A 23370-nucleotide genomic window follows, 5' to 3' on the forward strand; every position below is an offset into this window, starting at 1 on the left:
GGAGGGTTATTATTACTGTCGTATAAGCAATGACGACACGTCTGTTAATCAAGTGCTATGAACCAGTTTTTTTTAGATGCTTTTTGAGCAGATTGTATGGAATCAGTTCTCTGATGCTCTGGTCATGATAAATGCGATTAAGACAATGATGAGGTTACGGATCATTTTTATGTGAGAGTCTCGATAAGAGCTTTTAAAAAAAAACAGATGCCACGCTGTAGAAATTGCATTCATCACATGCTGTGACATTCATTACACTCTGGCGTGCCTATTTTTCCACTTTGATGGAATTGGAGGCGATTGGCTGAAATGAACAGGGCAGCACATAAGCCACAGAGATTTCACCATATCGAAGCTCGTTGACTTTCGTGTGTCCTTGTGTCTGGGCTCACAGTCCCACTGATTCAGGAACGTACGATCTGGCACTGAGCTCACATTCTTGCTCATTTGCATGTCAATTTCACTTGTAGAGTTTTGTGGTGCTTCATAAAAATACAAATTCAGGCTTGTTAAAAAGGGGGCAAATATGTCCACTGTATATGGTGTTATTTATCTCCAGTGATCATCAATCATAATTAGAAACAAGCCTTTCCATTTGAGTGAAAAATCAACCCAAAAGCAATATACTGTATGCCATTACCCTGTCCTTAGACTGTTCACTGGTTTTCAAGGTTATTGCTGAAATAAGTCTTATGGAATAGATTGGTGGTGAGACCTCTGTGCCAAATAAATAAAGAAGCAGCTTACTCAGTGACTTGCAATATAATATTTTATAATCGTAATCTAAATCTTAATTTCAACCGTACAAATATAAATGGAACAGAAACCAGGACCTGATGGCTCTTCCAAGACACCTGCTATATAACGTATTTTCGTGGGGGTTACCATCTCGGACCACCAGTGAATGGCAATTAATTAATACGCCCACAAATATGTCTTTGACACATGGCTGACTCACCCCCACAAAACCTTCCATTTAGCTTGATGTTGACATTCTCTGATGATTTTGGATCAACCTTTGCAATAAAAGTGACTGTTGTAGTTATTAGTTAATAGATTCAACTCCAGGACCCTACCCTGCTTTAAAGCATAAAATGTATAGGTACTCACCACTAATGAATGATAATGTAAGATGATATATGAAGAGATGTGTAGAAGTCATATCATACATAAGTTTTACTGTTACATCTCGCAGCAACTATGTTATGTTCAAGGAGCACTGAACAGTGTGCGAAATCGCAATGCTTGGCGGAAAAACATTATCAGTGAAGCATAAATAATAATTGTGGGCTAACAGGGTATGCACGCACATGTGCACTGCACATTTTACCTGTATTATCACGTACAGTAATCCCTCGTTTATCGCAGTTAATTGGTTCCAGACCAACCGTGATGAGTGAATCTGTAGCATTTTCTTAAAGGGATAGGTTGGATTTTTTGACATGAAGTTGTATGACATCCCCATCAGCAGTGTCGTCCATCAACAGTGACTTACCCTGCAATTGGTCAGATTTTGGCGTTGACAAATGCAGTTCTGGTTCGTTATTGGGACTATTTAAGTAAAGAGTTTGGCTTGTCAAAACAGTATTTGTTGGAAAGAGTAATTTGCCAAAAAAATCAGAGCCCACAAATCGCTATCGGCACGCTATCGACTGTGCATTGCTGTGTATGTGACGAAGATGGCTCCGACACTTGCATCTTCATCCGCTGCGGAACACACACGTAAACAAGATGGCTGTGACGTCGCGGTGGATGCATCTTCATCACACACACACACAACGGACAGCCGATAGCGCGCATTAATACGACGTCAGAGAAAGTAAAGTCGAGCGATTTGTGAGGTCTGATTTTTTTCGGGGAGGCATTTTTGACATGCAAATGTATTACTCTTTTGAATGTTTTGAGAAGCCGAACTCTAACTTAAGTAACCCCAGTGACCTTGAAATTGTTTCCCTTTTGATTTTCCCTCCGCAGAAGCGAGAATGAAGAGGACAATTATTCACTCGGTGCTCTGACTGCGTATGGTTGCTGCTATTGCAGGAAGCAAATCTTTCAATCAAAGCATCAAGGGAATTATAAACATTCCATTAATGCAAATTATGCAGAGCAAATTCAGTCAGAATTCTCTACAGTGGATAAAAGATGCGATTTCCGTAATTGTAACATGATTGATTGATTGCTGTTCTGCTTATCAAGTGTTCAGCACATTGTGTGAAAGGGCATAGAAACTTTGTAAAACTCATGAACTCATGTGTACTGTCATTCAGATGACGCGTCCTTTAGTTTGGTTGCCAGAATAGAACACAGCATTAAAGTCATTCCTCTTCATTTACAGTGATGCGATCACTCACGTGGTGACCGAAGACAGCGGGGCATCATCCTTGTGGGCGTGGCTAAAGGGGTGTGGCCTGAAGAATCTATCCAAGATGCAAGTGTTGCATATCAGCTGGTTCACTGACAGCATGAGAGCTGGGAGGCCTGCTGCCGTGGAGAACAGACACCTCATTCAGGTTTGAGCTATGAATCATAAACAGACAACCAGATAGCCCAAGGTGGAGGAATACAAACAGTTACTTGTTAACAAGGCCAAGACGTACCTGTCAACATTTACAATCACTTGCAGTACAAGAGAAAACTTTTTTTTAACTGAAAGTCCAAATGCCGGAAATTTCCAGGAAACTATTTAAATGTGAGGGAGACGGGAAAGAAGGTGAAATACAGGAGGGTTGACAGGTATGGCTTTGTACATTTTGAGTGCTGTAAACTTCTAATACTATTGCTTGTATGTACAGTAATCCCTCGCCACTTCGTACTTCGAATTTCGTGGCTTCACTCTGTCACGGTTTTTCAAAAATATATTAATAAATCATGTTGCCTGGTAGTTGAATACAGCCTATTATTAGTAAAAATATGCACATTTTAGTAAAATGTATGCATTTTTGTGCCTAAGTGAAGCATTTTGAAGCATAGAAATGGCTAAATGAAGTAAAATACAAATATAAGGCATTCAGAAGGCGTATTCAAAGATGTTGTATGATATGTAGTATAGTACACTGGTCACTAGGTGTCAGTAATGTTACTGTAATGTTCAGTGAGACACACAAGCACCATTCTTGAACAACAGGCTTTTATTGGTAATGGTAGTGGTTAAATTTGATTTGGAACATGTCCAAAAAGGAGTAGGAAGAAGCCAAACGTATTTAATCCTACCACCTTTCTGTTTCACATCAATTGCTAGCACATTTTTTTGTGCACTTCCTGTATTCAACATGTACCATTTAACAATTTTGAAATAGAAACCAAATTGAAATGTCACAAGAAAATGATAAGGCAGTATCACAGTTTGTTACAATAGGAGTTAAGGGTTGTAATGTATTGATAAATTATGTAACATTGATAATACATAATAATAAATATATGAATATATGATAATTAGTGCTTACAAGTTAGTTTAGTTTGTGGTTGAGTGAGTACAGAGAATGTAATACTTCAAGGAGTCCTAAGAAATGAGAAATAATAAGAAGTAAGTGCAAAATTGATTAGACATAACATTGTATGCACACAGTGGTTCAGGACTCATCTTCCTTGTGCTTTGTAAACATCAACTACCCCAAAATCGCTCAGTTTAGTGCATTGTTCCATGTTGTTCTCGTGTATACGTGTTTTAAATGTAACTTTTCCCTAAGGTCATATTTATCATCTCTTGTTGAGAAGAACTGTTAAGGAGGTAATTCAAACCTACAATAAAAGCCTGTAAATAAAGCAAGTCTGGTGCTTGTGTGTCTCACCGAACATTACAGTAACATTACTGACACCTAGTGACCAGTGTGGACACTACCTATCCTCACATCTTTGAATGCGTCTTCTGAATGCCTTATATCTGTATTTTAGTTCATATAGTCATTTTTATGTTGCAAAATGCTTAATTTAGGCAAAACATACGTACAATTTGCTTACATATGCATATTTTTGACTAACGACAGGTGGTATTCAAACACAAAACAGCACGATTGATTAATTCATTTCGTTTTTAAAAAACGTGAAGCTGCAAAACTGGACGTGTGAAGTAACGAGGGATCACTGTGCTTCTAGTCAGCTATTTTACCATGTAGAGAAATACAGCAACGGCACATTCTAGATTCTCCATATTGTGTGGACTTGTCAAATCAACTCAGGCAGCTGAGACTCTTGCACATATGCTCCCCAAAAGATGGCACTGTAGGGCTTGGCAACCTAAAGAACTGACTGTAAAAAAAAAAAAAAAAAAGAGAAAAAAAGGAAAGGAAAACGTCACTTTAGTTTTTATACATTTTATTTTGCCCCACAAGCCTGTGTAAACTGTCACAACGCCATGGTTTTGCTTTCCTACAACGCAATCCTTAAATGTCTTCTGTGAGGCACATCAGTTGCTTTCCTGCAGCCAGCCCGCCATTAAATGACAGCGTTAATGACGGCATGCTGACTTTTATTGATGCATCTCCCTCGGTAACCACAATCCCTCTTCTCGTCTTGTTTTGTGACGCATGTCCCCTGCAAACTGAGCGAGGCAACACACTGGCATTTGTGTGTGCAGCGCTTTAAATAGATTATTTATGAGTGTGAAAACCATTCAAGCGGCTATCATGTAGAGATATAATATTCCACAAATAGACTGCATCTTTGGGATGTTTGCCTATGGATCCTTTTGGCAGTGTGGAAACGAAGCACATCTGTATACATTTTAAAGCATGAATTTAACAAATGTGCAATATTTGCAACTGGCCTGAGGAAATGTGCACTGTACTGCATTGCATCACTTCTGCTTTGTGGGGTTTCAGTATCAGTGTTTGTATTCTTTAGTGTATTGTGTAGGCATATGGGTGCAGGCAAGAAGCCTCCCACAAGTAGTAGGACGTTGATGACCTTTACCCTGGCCAGGTGTATAAGACTCTTGTTAGGTTGCATAAGACATAATAATGTAATGTAACTAGTGCCATCAAATGATTACAAATTGTAATCAGATTAATCCGATTTTACATTAATTAATCATGATTAATCACCATTTGCAAATATATCTGAAATATGCCCATTTTTACTGTATTTCATTCACAAAAAGATAAATGACAGAACAGGATTGTATATATTTGTATGTATTAAAAGCTCCACATGAACTGAACATGTAAATCTAGCTAAAAGATACCGCACATGTCGAAAAATGTATTTGCCTCTTTGATAGTAGCAGAACATTTCAATTATACTTGTTGTGTGTTATTATGAGCACTGTGGGGTTGCGACATCACCGTAATTTAAGGTAAATTTACACGTTTTCTTACAATTTTCTGGGATTTCCCAGCATACTTCAATGCAGCAAATTGTACTTCTGCATTAAGAGTTACGAAGTGAGTGATGACAATATCCACTTCATGTTTTTCCTTGTCTTCCTGTTTATTTAGACCACACATGCACACATTGTAAAGCTGTTTTTGTGATGTTCGGAGTGTCCCTGAATGCATCTCGTGTTCTTGTAATGAGAACGATGAAGCGTCATTCCGAGGAAGAATGGTCTAGAGGTGTGTTTGTGAGTTGGAGATACGTATATGGTGTTGGAATTGCACCCTTGTTGACGTGTTCAGGTAAGGATAAAGTTATACAAGAGCATCAGACTGTGTGCGTCTCTGTGGGGATTCTACACTGTGCCTCCTTCTGCCGTCATAGCAGAGAGGTGTGCTTGCTCTGGTGCGCATGCATTAGTTACAATAAAAAATGTAACTTTATTAATCAAATAAATTAAACGCATTTATGCATTACTTTTGACAGCGCTAAGTGTAACATGCTGCACTACCTGTATGACAGGCATACATGGAGCCATATTATAAATTTATAAACTGCATCACAGGTGAGAAAATGGAAATATTTTTGTATTACTGTACTGTATCGTATTGACCCGGCTATAAGATGACCCTAAACACAAGTTTAAATCATATTTTAATCATCATATTTTTGTTACGGACAGTCAGGTGGAGATCCCAAAATGCAGAGCCAGACATAGTTCAGGTCAAAAAATACCGTCTTTAATGTAGTAGAGCAGGAACCAAGTAACAAAAGAGTCCAAACTGAGGTAGTAAAACAAAAGGCACCGTGGAAAAAGGCAAAACCCACAGATGAGCAGGAAGGCGTCACAAGAGGCAAGGAGGACGTGGAACAGGCTCTAAGGTCTTAAGGTCGAGAGACACAAACAAACAAACTGGTGATCCGGGGCAGCCCAGTAGTAACAATCCACTGATCTAAAAAAAAAAAAAAAAGACTGGATCGAGCAACCTATTGTTTTCACGCGCCAAAATTTGAAGCCAGATTTTTTCGATCGCCGCCATCTTGGTGAGACCACCTTACGCGCCACAGCTTTGTGAGTGTGCTGGTATACAAACGCAGAATTAGTGAAAAATCATCAAAAACATCAGGAGTGCCAGTGAAGGAAGCGAGGATGAGGAAACACAACTTAAAAAGCACTTCCCAAGAACCTTCCACTCGTAAGTACTTTTACTTGGCACCTTTTTTTGACCTGATATATGTGCCACTACTTGAACGGCTTTGCTTTGAAAAGTTCTCGAAATGTAACCAAAAGTTAAAGTATGAACTTTGATGGGTGGTTTTGCAAGAATTTTCTAGTTACACCTTCCTGTAACAACTAGGCCTTTTTTTGGTGCCTTATCTAATGTCTTTTTGTACGAAAAAACAGCTTTTTTAAAAGCTACCACAACTACCAAGTTACATTAATTCTGATACCACACATGATTCACGCAAAGGTAGAAGACATGTGACAAAATTTCTGCTTTCTTCCTGCCTTAACCTTATCCTGAGATTAAAAAAAATAATGGTTTACCGTAGGAAAATAATTAGACAAAGATAGACTTTAAATTCCGTACGTAAACAATGTTTGCAGGCTGCCACACAGCCAATTTTTCGTCCGCCTCGAAGCTAAAATACATCTTACTAGCTTGATAAATGACACAAAAGCGTATAAATCTGAGTAGTTATAACCTTTAGCAGTTGATTTTGGTGGCTATACGATCAATCGAAGTTTTACCAGTGCGTTGCCATACTGTTGTCTCACAGCAAAGTGGTCTCACCAAGATGGCCGCCGCAAATTTCCATTGGCTTCAAAAATAAAACAATAGAAGCTCAATCCAGTCTTTTTTTTTAGATCAGTGTAACAATCCCACATCCCCCACCTGCAGCCATGTGGCTTAAGAGCCCTTGATGACAGAGTGGCTACAGGTGTCCCTCGTGGCGCCACCCACCAAGGGAGTGAAGGGATCTAAAAGGAAGCACAACAGAGGTCAAAAGGTGACAGCACCAAATGAAGCAGAACGATAACGGACCCCAACAATTTTATTAGTTCGATTTCTTAGTTGCTCGACTTAAGTTGTTTGATGACTCTGGTTGGGTCAACAGGCATGCCCAGTAAAAAAAATATGCATAAAGTAAGGCCATGATTGATTGAGCAGATTTTGTGACTTATTGCATGATGAAACTCAAATATTCCAAAACAAAATATTTGCTGGGTTGAATGCGTAGGTTATTTTATCTTCTGCTATTTCTACCAGCTCAGAATTCATGAAAGGCTGGTAAAATCTGCTTTACAAGAGCGGTGGTGCTGCGTGCACAACCGCGCCGAGCACTTAGTCGTGAACGATATACAAACCACAGATGTGGACCAGTGTTAAAATTGCATTAGTTACATAATAATTAAATATTAGAATAAACATCTAGACCCCAAAAGACAACCTGTCTTTTTCAGACTTTTTTCTTTTGAAAAAATCTTTCTTACATCGGGCCAATACTGTATACAGTGGATTCGCTTTTCACTGTTCAGGTTCCATGACCCTGCAAATTTATTTTTATCAAAAAGATTTTCTTTTGTTTATTTAATGTTTCAATAGGCTGTTTTTTCCACAGAAAACACATCTTATTCAACCTGAAACGGTAATAATTTAGAAATATGAGATAATACAGGTGAAATGTACAGCATACATGTACCCTTGCTAAAAAAAAGACCACCATTTTGACATGTTTATGACTTTATGCTTCACTTACAAAGCTTTTTGTCAACTGTTGACATTTAGCAAATTTGTTTGGCTGTCCTTGAACATAAAAAACAGACACTGACTGGCTACAAAGTGACTGATCCCAACTGTGCATCAATCATCTTAGATTGTCATTCATTGGATTAAATTAATTAGATTAAAATGACTTCCGAAATGCGTTTCCAAGGCGTTTGAGGCACAATTAGGACTTAATCCAATAATTACAACAGTCACTTTTATTGTAAATGTTGATCCGAAATCGGAGTAAAACATCAACAACAAGCTAGCAGGGGTGTCGAGGGGTGGAGTCGTGGGGGGGGGTGTTCATTGGTACACGCACCAAGTTGTTGCAGTGTTACCAGAAGGGCTGAAAAGGGAGGGATCAACTCCATATTTTCATCAATTTTCAGTTCCTCTAGGTACCAATACTTTGACATTGTTTAAAATTAAATCTGTTTTGCAGTGGGAGAACTCTTTTAATCATCTTTTTAATAAATCTCTTTTTGTTCTGCAGCATCTATCACAATAGTGCACGGTTCCAATCACTGCATAGTCCTCTGATTATCTGCAAAGTTCTCACACTAAATCCAGGACTAATTGAATGGACACAATGTTCCTTTTGTGATGTCTAATTATCGTCAAATATTTTATTATACCCTTGACATATATTTCGCAAATGTGAAACCGTTTCTTCACAGAATGAAAAAGGCAATTTACAGAAGGTAAATTAGATGATAGCGAGCAGATTTGTAATGCCACGGGTTCAGTGCTGTAATGGATTTGGATGCCACCAGACTGTGAGATGAGTGTCATTAGCCCGTTGCCCCGGAGACGCATGGTTATAAAATAACGTCTCCAAGGCAAATGGTTTCTTTTTGATGTAATACAGCTGGAGCTCTTGGCTCTTATGGTCAGGAGTATCAGCTGAGGAGACATCTAGACATGCAGGGGCTAAACAATTTCTAACATGACAACAATACGTGATTATGCATGTATTTGTTCATATGAGGGCCTGGTTGTTTTTGTACACAGGACACCTTGCCTGCAGTACCAGAGGGTTCTACGCTCGCCCCTGTGGCAGCAATTTCTCAATACGCCTGCCAGAGACGTACAAGCACTGATAACAAAAACAAGATTTTCACAGTAAGTAACAGTTACCTCACCTCACCTCACTCCATAGTCTTTTCACTGTAAAGAGACATTTCCATAACCTTAACCATAACCATTTCATCTGTACAAATGTGTTTTACACCGGCAAGCCTGGTGTGTAAACTTTGGGGACGCAAAATTTAAAGGAAAACCTCACTTTTTGGGGGGGAATCTACAATCCCTATGCAAGACAAGTTAAAAACTGCTAGTGCGAGATGGCTAGAACGCACAGAAAAGGGAAAGACGTGTGTTCTTGTCTCACACCACGATTGTGGATGATGGGCAAAATTCCAGTGTAATATACTGTAAGCAGTAGTGGTCATCATTGTAATAAGACTACCAAGCTATCCTCTCGTACCCAACAAGTCCATCATGGCCACAGCCAGCATTAAGGTCTGATGTTACCTGTACATACTGTATGTAAATAGGCATTTGAAAATATTATGTGATGCTCCTTGCTACCAATTTTAAACTTCTGCATTGCCAAACACAAACTTGAAGTAGAGTGTCCCAAAACGTTAAAAACAAGTACTACAACCTGCTGCAGGTCCATTGATTAGGGGGTGCAGGTACAGTATTTTTTTACCATTCTTTATCTATAACTATTTGGATAAAAGTCTTGGGAAACACTTTTTAATCAATGTACTAAGCACGCAGGCTATTCCTGAATCAGCATTTTGGACAATTTTATCCTTCCAGCTGTTCTAGAATGACTGTGGTCCAGTGCACCAAAGCACAGCTCCATATGTTTGGTGTGGATGAACCACACAAATTCCGGACGTCAAGCCCATCAGTAAACTAGAAGAGAAAATGAAACCTCATATAGCTGAAAAGATTAGGTCCAACTCACGAGTTCATATAGTTTCATTTCCAGTAGGTGTAATGGTGAGGTGTTCCAATAGTATTATTGCTTATCTGTCACTATCACACTGACACACACCACGAACGCACTAAACTGCAAATGAGATACTTCGGCAGCTGTGACACATTGGAAGCACACCAGTTGACATGCTCACAATGCGTGGCACAGAACTAGCATATACATATCTACCCCCCAGGGCCTGCATTCGCGGCCAAGGTGGGTGACGAACATGACAGTCGTCAGAAAAAAATGATGGATCTATTCCTTGGTTTTCATGCATGGAAAGTGTTGGAGGTGTGGAAACTCAGGGCCAAAAATTCCTAAAATATGGCAGTGAAAAAAAAATGTGGCTCGAGGGAGAAAGTAGGGACTCGGGTCTTCATGTCACTGATTTTTCCTGAACAAAAATATATACGGACTCGTGATTATGGATAATGATCCACATGAAATGTCATGCACAAGCTGAAACTCTCACACACATACCTGTACATATCCGCACCCAACATGTACGCACTAATGTCTCACATGGGGACAGGTGCTGCCCAGGTTTTGATCTCCTGTTGCCCCCTCTCCATTAACTCTACAATTAGCAATCCCACTCAGTTTGTCATCTCCATAATTAAACCACTAACATCAAATAAATCCACTGAATTGTATCAGGACCGAGAGACATAGGCTCTCGCAATTTCTTGAAAATGGCAGCCCGGAAGTGTTTTTTCAGATGTAAGAATTGTGTATCTAAACCGGAGTAAGGCAACAATGGGAATGTTTTTGTTTTCAGGGAGTTAGAGACCTACCTCTGCTCCTCTACTCTCACAGTTTGACGCCGGATTCTCCAATATTCATCCAATTATACACTGATGGGCGCATTTCTATGCAGCTCTGACCGGCCAGCATTTTGGTGTCAAGAGGAGAAGAATGCAGATTTACAGTATATTTACCACTGTACAAAACTTGATTTATGGGGTATTTTATTGAACTAAAATTATGATAGCACTCCACTGGGATCCAATATCATTTTGAAAGCCCTGAAATGAACACGATAGGGCCCGTTTAAGCAAATACCCATACTGACCACAAAAGACTCGAGAATAATTAAATGTGAATTTATATTTCACTACTGCTTACTACCTGGATTGTCCAAAACCCTTTTTGAGGTTTAACAAGGTTTGAAAACAAATTCCCAAACCTATTTCCACTTTCTGCAAAATCAATTCAAAAAGCAGTGGTACACAAAGACGTATTTGTCTGTGTAGATTCCAGTACATCCTCAATCAACATTCTCTACATTTCTTATACCAAACTGTTATTGAGCCATACATTGTTTATTGCATTGAGATTTGGGGACAAACATATTAAACAATTGTACATCTACACGTTACAAAATAGAGTAATTAGGATAATTAATCAAGTTGCTTGTCAAGAACCAACAAACAAACTGTTCTTAAATTCACAAATCTGGTTGAATATAAATTTGGACAAATGATGTTCAAGGTAAATAAAAATGTAAAGAGGATGTTTCAGATTCGAGCCAGTCGATATGAACGAAGAGAGACTTGTGAGTATGTGAAACAAATGTAAAACAAAGATGTATGCCAATTAAAGGAGTGAACATATGGACTAATTTAGAATTAGAAATGAAACTTAAAGTCGATTTTAAAATGTATTTAAAAACAATTTCATGAGTAAATATACAGTGTTCCCTCGTTCTATTACGGTTCGCCTTTCGCGGATTTTTTTAGTACTTCTTTTTTTTTATTACAGTGTATGAACGCTGTTACAGGTCGAGCCTGGCTTTTTATGAAAAATTGCATTGTGGGAAGTTGAGTGTCTATTTCTTCCCTCTCTCCTCTGTCTGCTTCCTGATTGGCTGTAGACCATTGTCAATCAATCTCTTTTGTGCAGGCCTGCCATGTCTCCTGTGTCATCGCTAGCTTGTAAATGAATCTTTGGTTCGTCTGCAGCAATATGTTTTAACAAGGATACAAAAACTCGACAGGAACGGCGCCAGGACGAAAAGGCACGGTCACGGGAGTGAAATATGCGTGAGTGACTTCATAATTTCTTGTGTTGATCATTAAGGTTGATCACTAAAATTCAACCAAATGTTTGAACTTTTTTGAGAGTGTTTATACAAGAGAGAAATGTGAGAAAATTTTATTGTCTGTATGAGAAATGTGTTTAAAGCGGAGGTGATGGGGTGCTCTGGCTTCTTCCTAGGCTGTTGCCTGGGGGGCCTGATCTTCCCACCTTGTGAGTTTTGTGATTAGTGTTTATGGACACAGAGAGTGAACAAATCTATAACTGAATTAGTGACTGCTGTGGTATGGAGAGGGGTAGGGTTTAATAAGCTCTGCTTCGCCCTGCTCCCTTTTGGTCATGTTGAACTTTGAGAATATGTGATGTATTTCAATGTAACGTTTTATGCACGTTTGAAATAAATCAAACTAAACTAAAACAAAGTCATCAAGGTCATGGTAATCAGCAAAGTTTTAATCGAGGCAACTGTCCTCTACTTGTTTGTTGAAGATGTTTTACCTTTAATCCAAACGTCTTCTTCAGTTTCAAATTTTAAGTGTGGAGTTTTCCTATTTTTTAGTCTGTGTGGTCACAATAGGTTTGTTGTGGTTGTTGCCGGGCATGACTTGTGAACGACTATCCTGCATCACAGCAGGTCATGCCTGTGAATATTCTCATTCATCCAAGTCATTGTATTCTCAAGACAATGAATCGATCACAACTGGACAACCCCTCAGATGAGAGCTGTCCTATCTAGTCAGACTAGAGTTATCCCAACTAGTCATTGAGCATGAGCTGATGAAGGTTGCTCGGATGAGAGGCAAAACGTCTTCTGAGACAACCTGAACAGTCCAGTTGCAATCGATTCAATGCCCTGAGAAGAACAACAGTTCGTTCCCCTGCCTTGTGGCAAAACAGCTTGTTAGTGGCCATTCTTCCCGTGGAATAGCATTTTGGATTAAAGGTGAAGCGTCTTCAACAAACAAGAAGAGTCCAGTTGCCTGGATTCAACCTTTGAGGATTAGGAAGAAGTACACATTTCCATTCAGAAAAGACACAATATTTATGCAGGACGACGCTCCATCACGCGCATCAACATAATCCACTGCTTGGCTAACCGGCAAAGACCTTAAAACATGACAAAATAATAACCACCCCCCTCACGTAAATCCTACTGAGAATTTTTTAGCTCTACTGAAATATTACATTTGCAGTGAGGGAAGACTACACTTTTTTTTAAACAGTATTTGGTTGCTTCTTCAGGGAGACATGAATGTGAACTGATGAAAAAACTGACAAAATGAAAGGGAGGATCTGGTCAGTTATTAAAAAAAGAATGTCAGTATTGCTCACTGAATATTTTTGAAGGACCAAAATTTTATGGAAAGGTCATTATGATATACTTTGTCAGAAAACTTTATTGGCCCAAAAAATCCATTTGTAATTTGACAAATAACTGAAAACTGTTTCACACACTCATGACAACTTTTAAAAAGACAGAATGGGCCTTTCTCTTTTTAAACAAATACAGATTTGAGGTTAATTTTGGATATTCTGAGAGCATTGTATATTGTCAAACTAAACTGTGATGTGCCTTTCCAAAATTTTTGAAAAGGGATTACCGTACTGTATTATTATTAGAAAAAATTAAAAAACACCATTTATTTGGGCACAACCTCCGCCACCCCCACCCCTAATCCAAAGTTGCCAGTGCATCACTTGACCCAACTAATGCAATGCAACTTGGTTTGGTTTTATTAGTGCTGTCAAGTGTCAAGTAAATTAATCAAGTCACATGTCTACTCTGTGATTAATCATGATTAATCACAGGTTTACCTTGGGCTTAGTTAAGTAGACTTTACAGTATCTATTGAAGTACAGCAATTGGCTTCAATTTTGTTTTGAGAAAAAAGTAGTACAAGTATGGTTTTTGAATTACATTTTTTTTTTAACAAACCAGCATTTTTAAACCGCTCTACACATATTCTCAATTCACTGTTCAACATGACCGAAAAGGAGCAGGACGAAGCAGAGCATATTAAACCCTACCCCTCTCCATACCACAGCAGTCACTAATTCAGTTATAGATTTGTTCACTCTCTGTGTCCATAAACACTAATCACAAAACTCACAAGGTGGGAACATCACGCCCCCAGGCAGGAGCCTAAGACGAAGCAGACAGGCAATAACATTTTCTCACATTTCTCTCTTGTATAAACACTCTAAAAAAAAGTTCAAACCTTTGTTTGAATTTTAATGATCAACCTTAATGATCAACACAAGAAATTATGAAGTCACTCACACATATTTCACTCCTGTGCGGTGCAGCCAGACGAGAGAGGGAAGAGATAGACACTCAACTTCCCACAATGCAATTTTTCATAAAAAGCCGTTCATACGCTGTAATAAAAAAAAAAAGAAGCACTAAAAAAATCCAAGCTCTGCTAGTTTAGTTTGACGACCTCGGATCCCACACTGTTAGCATCCTTGCTAGCGTTAGCAAAGATATGTTTTGCCCGAAGGCGGTACTTCAGACTGGTTGTCCTTTGATAAAAAAGACAATTCATCACTGCAATAAGTACACACAACTTTGGCTTTATCCATACTTCCATTAGGTAGCTTGTTGAACTGAAATGTCCTGTGAAGCAGACCTGGGTCTTTCTCCTCGTTCATCAATGCTGGCGACATTTGCCCTGTCTGAAACTTTCAACTCGAGGAAAGTAAACATCCACGCAGGAGGGGTGACGTTGTGGTCAAGTTTAGTGAGATACTGTAATTGAGTCATTGACTGCCAGCCATGTTCAGAGAAGAGAGCTCCATACTGAACTTTTAAGACCCACAGAATATTGAGTTTTAGGACTATATAAACATTGAAACTACCTTTTGAAACTTTAGACTCTCTTTTCTCATCAGAAAAAAAAGTTAGTTTCTAGCCTTTTTGGGTCTGTAGATATTGGCGGTAGAACATAGGGTAGTTTCAGCAAAAACACCCGATTTTGACCAAAAACCAGAGAAAATGAGCTTTTTCTGCAGAGAAGCAAATTCAATCAAGAACGATGACTGACGTCCATATTTTTTAGTTATAGTGACACCTCAAACATCTGAACAGTTGTTTACTTCAATTCAATAACAAAAATAACACAGGAAAAAGGATTTTGATGACAAAATAACTACATTTATTCACAGATTTAGAACATAACGCATAAAACATAACACAAAATAATCTATTTACAGATGCTTGAACTATTTACAGATGTGTGTGTGTGTGTAAACTATTTATAGACGTGTGTGTGTAAACTATTTACAGCATTTACAGTTATTTACAGATGTGTGTGTGTGTACGCCACTGAACTGCTTCCCGTGTTAGGCTCTGGTGTCGCGCCACATGGCTCAGCGATGCTAACTACTCGCTTGTTGCTCCGGCTTCCATTATCACCTACGCCTCTATCTTTTACGATCGCGTCACTAATAAAGGCAGATCCACCGCCACGCAAGCTCTGTGACAGCGTTAGCTGCCTGTATTTTTTGTCACAGCACGATTTCCAAATGCGCTTCGCCATTTTCCTCTCTCAACCCGCAATCCACCAATTTCCGTCTTCTTCATAGCCAATCTGTTGCTGCCGGTCGGACGAAAAGAGAACTGTTGCCCCCTACTGGGACAGAAACACATTGCCTTCTGAAACTCACACACAGGATGAATAAGACTTTGATCTGTAGTCCATAGACATCTTTGGCAGTCAATGTTACTTTTTGAAAAGATGTCCATAGACATCTTTGGCAGTCAGTGAGTTAAACTGCGTTATTATTTTTTTAATGCGTTAAAATTTTAATGTTAACAGGCCTAGTTTTTATGTGAAATCATCTGTGACAAAAAACAGACTAAAAAACAGGCGTTTGTATGTGAAGTATGTTTGAATGTTTCCATGATATTTGTTTTTTTTTACTGCAGAAACCTCCTTCTATTAATTTGCAAAGTTTATAAACGTTTATATCGCATATAAATATAAACTTGTTTTTGCTCCCATCTTTCATGAGCTGAACTTAAAGAGCCAAAACTTTTTCTATGTACAAAAAAGGCTTATTTCTCTCAAATATTGTTTACAAATCTGTGTTAGTGAGCACTTTTCCTTTGCTGAGATTATCCATCCACCTCACAAGTATGGCATCTCAAGATGCATTATTATTGGGCTTAGGCTGGCCACAATAAAAGGCCACTCCAAAATGTGCAGTTTTATCACACAGCACAATGCCAAAAATCTTGAAAGTGTTGAGGGAGCATTTGTTCCAGAATATCTGGCAGTCTTTCAACTGGCCTCACAACCGGACAGTAAACCAGTACAACTGCGCATTTTGGATTGACCTTTTATTATAGCCAGCCCAAGCCACACCTGTACAATAATCACGCTGTCTAATTAGCGGCTTGATATGCCACAGCTTGTGGTGGATGGATAATCTCTGCAAAAAAGAAATGCTCACTAACACGGATTCAGACAGATTTGTGAGCAATATTTGAAAGGAATACACGTTTTGTGTACGTAGAAAGGGTTTTATATCTTTGAGTTGAGCTCATGGATGGATCATCAGCCAGGATGTGTTGACGGAGGAAGAGGAAGTAGATGGTGTAAAACAGTGTCTGGTTCAGAAAGTAGGCTGCGCATCATAATGATTCCCTCTCGATGCCGTAGTTTGTGCCTCGTACTTTGCCTGTCTTGCATCACTTCCCTCTGATCTATTGTTACTGTACGTCCAACCAGTCTTCGTTTTCTTTCTTAGTCTTGCACTTGATTTGGTTTGGAAATCTATACAGCACACGCGCAAGTGAAGGCTGCTCTCTTTTCATCTCCGTACCCCTGAGCCTTCTCTGTTATCATTTCAACGCGTCTGACACACACAGACACAAAAATTGACATTGTGTCTTGGTTGATTGACATGCTGCATCAAATGGCTTTTTTCTGTAATGGCAAAATGTACACGCACTGACACACGCACACAGACACACACACACATGCACACACATACCAGAATAATAAATGGAAAGACACAGTACATATTCTCCGCACCATCAATAGAACTAAGGGAAGCGGTGGATGAGGATATGTGGCGGCATTTGCGTGTTGGGCTGAGGTGAATTCTCAATGCAATCAAATTGATTTCCTCTATCATTATGTAGAATTTAAGCTTCAACATATTTTCAACAGTACAGTGTTTTTTCTTTTTTATCAGTGGTGGTGGACGTGCAAATAATAGAGTGTAATAGAGGGCAATAATAGAGAGCTTTTACCACAGCATGCATTATGTCTCATGTTTGACAAATAATATTGTACAAACGTGGCAACAGCCTAACAAAAGTTTTAAAAAAAAAGTATTATAGAAGTAAAGTAGATGGCAATGATTACACATTTTTAAAAGTACAGTAATCCCTCGTTCATCATGGTTAATTGGTTCCAGACCATAGAGCATAGAAAACCTGTTTCTGACCTTCTAAATTCAGTTTTTAACATTATTAGAGCACTCTAGGCATGAAATAACACTCATATAGTCACCTTTACAGCCAATATAGTAGACATAACAAGAGAAAATAAGCATAAGCATAAGACTTGTGCTCGTGTGTGTTGCTGTAAATGTGTTCCAGTGCTAAGGGAGCCGAGTGGAGGGCAGACAGAAAGTGACACCGGGGATTCAGAGATGTGTTTCAGTTTGGCGTGGGTTACGTCCGCAACAGTAGCCCATGTTTTTATTAGGGATTTTTATAAGGGATTATTGTGAGATAATTCAAATCTGCAATAAAAGCCTGTTGCTCCAGTGATCAAGTCTGGCACTTGTGTGTCACACCTAGCGTTGCCATAGTTTCCTTGAAACACTAATCTGATTACCCCCTTTTTTTATTTCTGGTTGTTGGTGTCAACATTTCCGCTTTTTGTCATTGTGCCCTTTCCTCTATTTTTACCATTTTTGCTGTTTTTGTTGTTGTTTAAGAAAAAAAACTACAAATTCTGCAGTGTGCCTCAGGCTTTATATGGCTCACTGCTTTGAGCAAGTGAAAGTGAAAGGTAATGTTTTTTTGTTGTGTCTGGAGCTGATTGATGTGTTACCACAGTCAGCCTTAACGATCTGCGTCGCCGCAGAACAAATATTGCTGTGGAGGTGCACGTCACACAACGCTGGCGGGGTGAGGTGTGCTGGTGTGGCGTGCACTGCCACCTCCAGCCGGGCTCTGGGGACTGGTGGGGTGTGTGCATGGCATATGGCCGTGTTCAGTGGTCAAAATGCGTGCCTGTTGGTCACTCTCAGGGAGGGGAGGGCACTAATGTGATAATGCATTTATTTTCCCTAATATTGTTGTGATCGACCGGCAAAGTCCCAGAGATCGACGGGTTGGCGACCCCTGATAAAAAATAATGGCTTTATTTCCTCAGAGAACATGCCCGTCTCTGTCCTCCTTCCATTGTGTTGCTTGTTGTGTGTTGCTAATGTGAGCTGTCCTCATGCTGAAAACATGACTTGCCGCATGCATGACGCCACTCCTCGAGATGCCAGAAAAAAGCAAATACGGTATATCTTCTAGGGGTGTCACGAGACGAGAAGATGCACGAGATTGGGCCCACGAGAACGAAACAATTTTAAGAAAAGTACAATAAAAATATGACGGGACAAACACACTTTTTTATTTAACCGTGTCACAAAACAATGCAGGTGAGTTTTGAAATGGTTATTATCCCACAAATTGATGCTAAACAATACAGTATTATTGTCAACTTTTTTTTCAGACCAAATACACCACTGTTATGATAATAGAATAATAACAATAAATAATAATATATTCTAATCATGCAACATTTCCTTTAATAAGTCATCTTTCACACGGTATTTGAATGAGTTTCAATGTTTTTTTGCAAACACACATGTCCCAAAAGAACTCAAACCAAGGGCAGTTGTTTTAAATAAATCTTCTTAGAAATCTAAAGCGTGTTTTTGGTGTAAACATTAGTTGGAAGTGATTAGTGGATGAGATGAAGATCAATCAAAATGACTGGAGCTGTTAATTGCGTTGAACCACTTCTCGGCAGGGTTTCTGACCTGCTTTCATGCTTTCTTTGTGTACACGCAGCGAGGCAGGTTGCTGTGAGACACGACTCGCAGGCATGCCCATAATATGTGGTGGTGGGAGGTAAATCAGCATGCTGCATCAATGTCCCCACTAATTTTGTGTCTCCCCCCCCCACCAGCTATAACATCTCACTAATTAGATAAGCACAGCAGTTTGTTCCGTTAGCCCACTGCAGACTCCCTTCAGCCGATACAATGTTAATTGACAGAATGGCGGGTGAGATTAGAACATGCATAACTCCACTGTAGATGCACCATGACACACTACTTGTAACAGATCCCGTACACAAACATGCTCTCTCCTGTTTGTTGCATGCTGCGTGGAGAGTCATCTGTGTGGTTATGTTTGTGTGCATAGATGGATGGCTTGCTCCATCTCCATGTGGTGCGCTAAGCGGGTCAGTGCGTCTCCTGGGTGAGCTGGTGCGCTGCTTATTGACCCGAGGCTGCATGTCTGCACGAGACAGCGGGTGGTGCAGTGGCCTCAGACATGGGCTTGGCTTCAGGCAAAACTATAGCTGAGTCTTCTTTGGTCTGTGGTCAAATCAGGGTGTATCAAATCTTACTGGAAACTGCTTTACTAGAGAAACATACTGTGCGACTCCAAATTGAACAAGTCAACTAAAAAAAATCCCCCTGAAGGGATGCAGTTGCCAGATTTCTTCACCAAACAATTCAGCTTTTATTAATGTTGAATCAAATGAATCACTGAAAAGAGAAAGCTTGTAGTGCTGATCTTAGAGAGCATTGTGTACTACGCTTGTAGCATAATAAAAACCAGCATGTCGGCAGCAATCGCGTCCCCTGTCAGTGTGCACAACCAAGAAAGTCTGCCAGCTTACTGAACCAAAAGCGGCTTTGTTGCATTAGTTGAAGAAGAAGTGTAGTAGAAGGGTATTTATCAGGGGAGCTCCCATCAGGGTTTTATGCTGCCGATTCCGATACCGATCACATGGATGAACTGCAAATTTTTCAATATTTTTATGATGAATGCAATTGGCCAAGGTTGCCATATAGGGGGGAAAAGATAGGTAAATTCCCCAAAACACATAATTATTCAAAAGTAAGACAGACGAGTTCCATGTTTTCGGCATTTGTGGATAATGGCTCTCACTGTGGTTCGCTGGAGTCCTAAAGCTTTAGAAATGGCTTTATAACCTTTTCCAGACTGAAAGATATTTTTCACACAGGGCCGTGTAGGCTTGGATTTTTTTCTCCCTTAATAATAAAAAGTTTCATTTAAAAACTGCATTTTGTGTTCAGTTGTGTTGTCTTTGACTATCATTTATATTTGTTTGATGATCTGAAACATTTACGTGTGATAAACATGCAAAAAAATAAGAAACACTTTTTCACACCACTGTATATTTGGTTACAGCGCTGAGCTCTTCATCATCAATGAGGAATCAATGAAGAAGCTCAGCCCAGAGTGAAAGTATATACAGTCTATATAGTAGTCTAGAAAGTGAAAGTAAGTTTTGTGTGGAAGTGAGAGTTAAGCTTGTGTGAATGACAACAATGCATCAATTGTGCGTCTCCCAGTGTTTTTTCCATGGGTTATATGTGAGTGTTGTGCAACTCTAGTTGTGCTATGCGAGTGTGTGTGTGTCAAGAAGGCCTTCTATGAGAAGCTATTAGACAAAAAATGCACTGTGCTATTCGACTGAATCTTTTGTTGAAAACGTGCTAGTTCATTTATCCCAAGAAGAGATCAGTCGAACACGCTTTTCTGTATTTTCAATTTTTTAGTGAAGAAATTGTCTGGAATATGTCACAAAGTACAGTGCTGAGCATACATGGGTTATATTACTGCATTTTTTTCCCCATACTGCCTGAATGATGCAATTCTTGATACTTACTTTAAGTCCTGCCCAAGCAGAGGCGGTACCCTTTCCTGTGTCTGCATCTAACTGGCTCCAGCTTGTGTCAGTCAAGGTGCTGCTTTCTACACGTGCAAGCTGAAGCAGGCTTGATAAGGTTGCCAGGCAACCTGCAAAATTCAAGTAAGTGTGCATCCATTGTTTAATTCTACAGTACTTCTATTCTTTAATTCTAGTCAACTGTAATTGTAAACAAATGAAAACTGATCTCGATTGGCAGTGATGGGTGTGGATATCTTGACGCATATAAGGGACAAAGTATTAGGAATGACTCCCGATATAATACAGTAAAGCTCTATATCACTAACATCTACACCCAGCAAAATATACATAATGGAGGGGGAGATGATTGCAGGTTCTCATGTGGTATTGGCTGCTGCTGAGGTCTCTGACTGGTCATCCAGAAGACAATCAACATGCATCAGGTCCTACTGTCCAATGACTGCAGTTGGACAGAATCAGAGGAGTGATTCAGAAAAGAGTGCAGTTGTGTTCCCTGTGAAGTTTCCTCAGTGGGTCACTGCATTTGACATATGAATGAACATTTCATCAAGCTTGGTCATGCTTTCTTTATTTCGTCTACTGTTTAGTCCTATTAACACATTTGATAGTGTTAGATGTTATTAATACACCTTTAAATTACAACTTTAAATTCCATCTATTAGCTCAGTGCATTTTCAGTCTAGTGGTTAGCATGTTAGCCACACAGTCAGGAGATCGAGAAGATCTGGGTTCTTATCTACGTTGGGTATCTCTGTGTGGAGTTTGCATGTTCTCCCTGGGTTTTCTCCGGGTAATCCGGTTTCCTCCCACATTCCAAAAACATGCATGTTCGGTTAATTGGCAACTCCAAATTATTGGTATGAATGTGAGTGTGAATGATTGTTTGTCTCTATGTGCCCTGCGACCTGTACAGGGTGTACCCCACCTCTCGCCCGAAGTCAGCTTGGATAGGTTCCAGCATACCCGCGACCCCAGTGAGGATAAGCAGCATAGAAAATGGATGAATGGATTTTCAGTCGAATAGCTTCTCATAGAAGGCCTTCTTGACACACATACACTCACACTCACATACACTCACATAGCACAATCGGAGTTGTGTTAGCCAACTCTGATTGTGATATGACTTATGACTGATGAAAAACATGAGGCAAACACACAACAGCTGCACTTCTCACTTCTACACAAACTCGACTTTCGCTTTCTAGAAGCTTGCTATGCAGCAACTGCTATATAGACTCTGTGTACTTTATTTCTGGGCTCTTTCCTCGATCTTCCTCATTGATGATAGAGTCCAGAGCTGTAACCAAATATAGCTCCAATAGCAACGCAGTCCAAAAAATCAAGAAGAAAGGCTAAAGAGAGGCAATAGCCTCTACAAGATGCATAAAAGCTCATGAATATTAATTACAGATCCACTTAAAACACACAAGTCAGGATCTATCTATATGTTCTATCTGCCATTTAACATAATGTTCTAAATTTCCTTCCATCTTCCCATTTGTCTGTGTTGGCCTCTTCCCCCTGCAGGATGCTTTTGAAGTGCTGGCTGAGAACTATGAATTCAGTGAGCTGAAGAGTTCATGCCTTACCTTCAGGAGAGCCGCATCTGTCCTGAAGAGTCTGTCATGGGCTGTCAAGTGTATGGCAGCCACTCAGGGCCTGCCATGCCTGGGGGAGCGCACCAAGGCAGTCATGGAGGTAAACCGCTGATTCAATTCTATAGAAATCCCACCTCCTCTGTTTCTAGTGTAGTTGCAGATATTTTAAACCCATCCATTCACAATATACCCGAATACTTGTCTTCAGCGCATTATCAGGTGAACAGCTCATTTATTTGCTTGGTTATACAGTGGAGCCTTGGTTAGCGTACGCCCCGGTTAGCCTGTCTTTTGTGCTAAAATTTTGCCTCAGTTTGCGTACATTTTCCAGTTGGTGCGGGTCTTGTCGTGTTATTAACACACTGCGTGAGTCCAACTGTGTTCTTAATGTATTTTTATCACAAAACGTCCTTGTTGTGCTAGCTAATACATGGAAACAGAAACCGGAAGTCAGCTCTGTTGCCTGTCTATGATGTCATCAGCGGTTGACTCTGTAGTTCTTTGGTAAAACAGTAACACCCCAAGTCTAAAAAACGTTAAATTTTAAAGTTTTATAAGTTTTATAGTTTTGCATGCATAAAATAATTCTAAATGTATAGAAATTAATGAAAGGGAAAGATGAACATTTAAGGTTACTTTTACTTTCACTGAAGACGGGATTGTTGAAAAGAGACGGTGTGGCAGTGAGA

General features: G+C 39.6%; 1 protein-coding gene across 1 annotated transcript in view; it reads left to right on the top strand.

Moving 5' to 3' along the window:
- dntt (deoxynucleotidyltransferase, terminal) overlaps positions 1-23370 on the top strand; it is a 113974-nt gene that overhangs the window by 4360 nt on the left and 86244 nt on the right. The window contains exons 2-4 of the mRNA XM_054798802.1: positions 2336-2510; positions 9096-9206; positions 22611-22781. Of these exons, the coding sequence (XP_054654777.1) occupies positions 2336-2510; positions 9096-9206; positions 22611-22781 (457 nt within the window). The remainder of the gene's footprint in view (positions 1-2335; positions 2511-9095; positions 9207-22610; positions 22782-23370) is intronic.

This window comes from Dunckerocampus dactyliophorus, chromosome 14 (assembly GCF_027744805.1).
Source record: "Dunckerocampus dactyliophorus isolate RoL2022-P2 chromosome 14, RoL_Ddac_1.1, whole genome shotgun sequence".
NCBI classification, from domain to species: Eukaryota; Metazoa; Chordata; class Actinopteri; order Syngnathiformes; family Syngnathidae; genus Dunckerocampus; species Dunckerocampus dactyliophorus.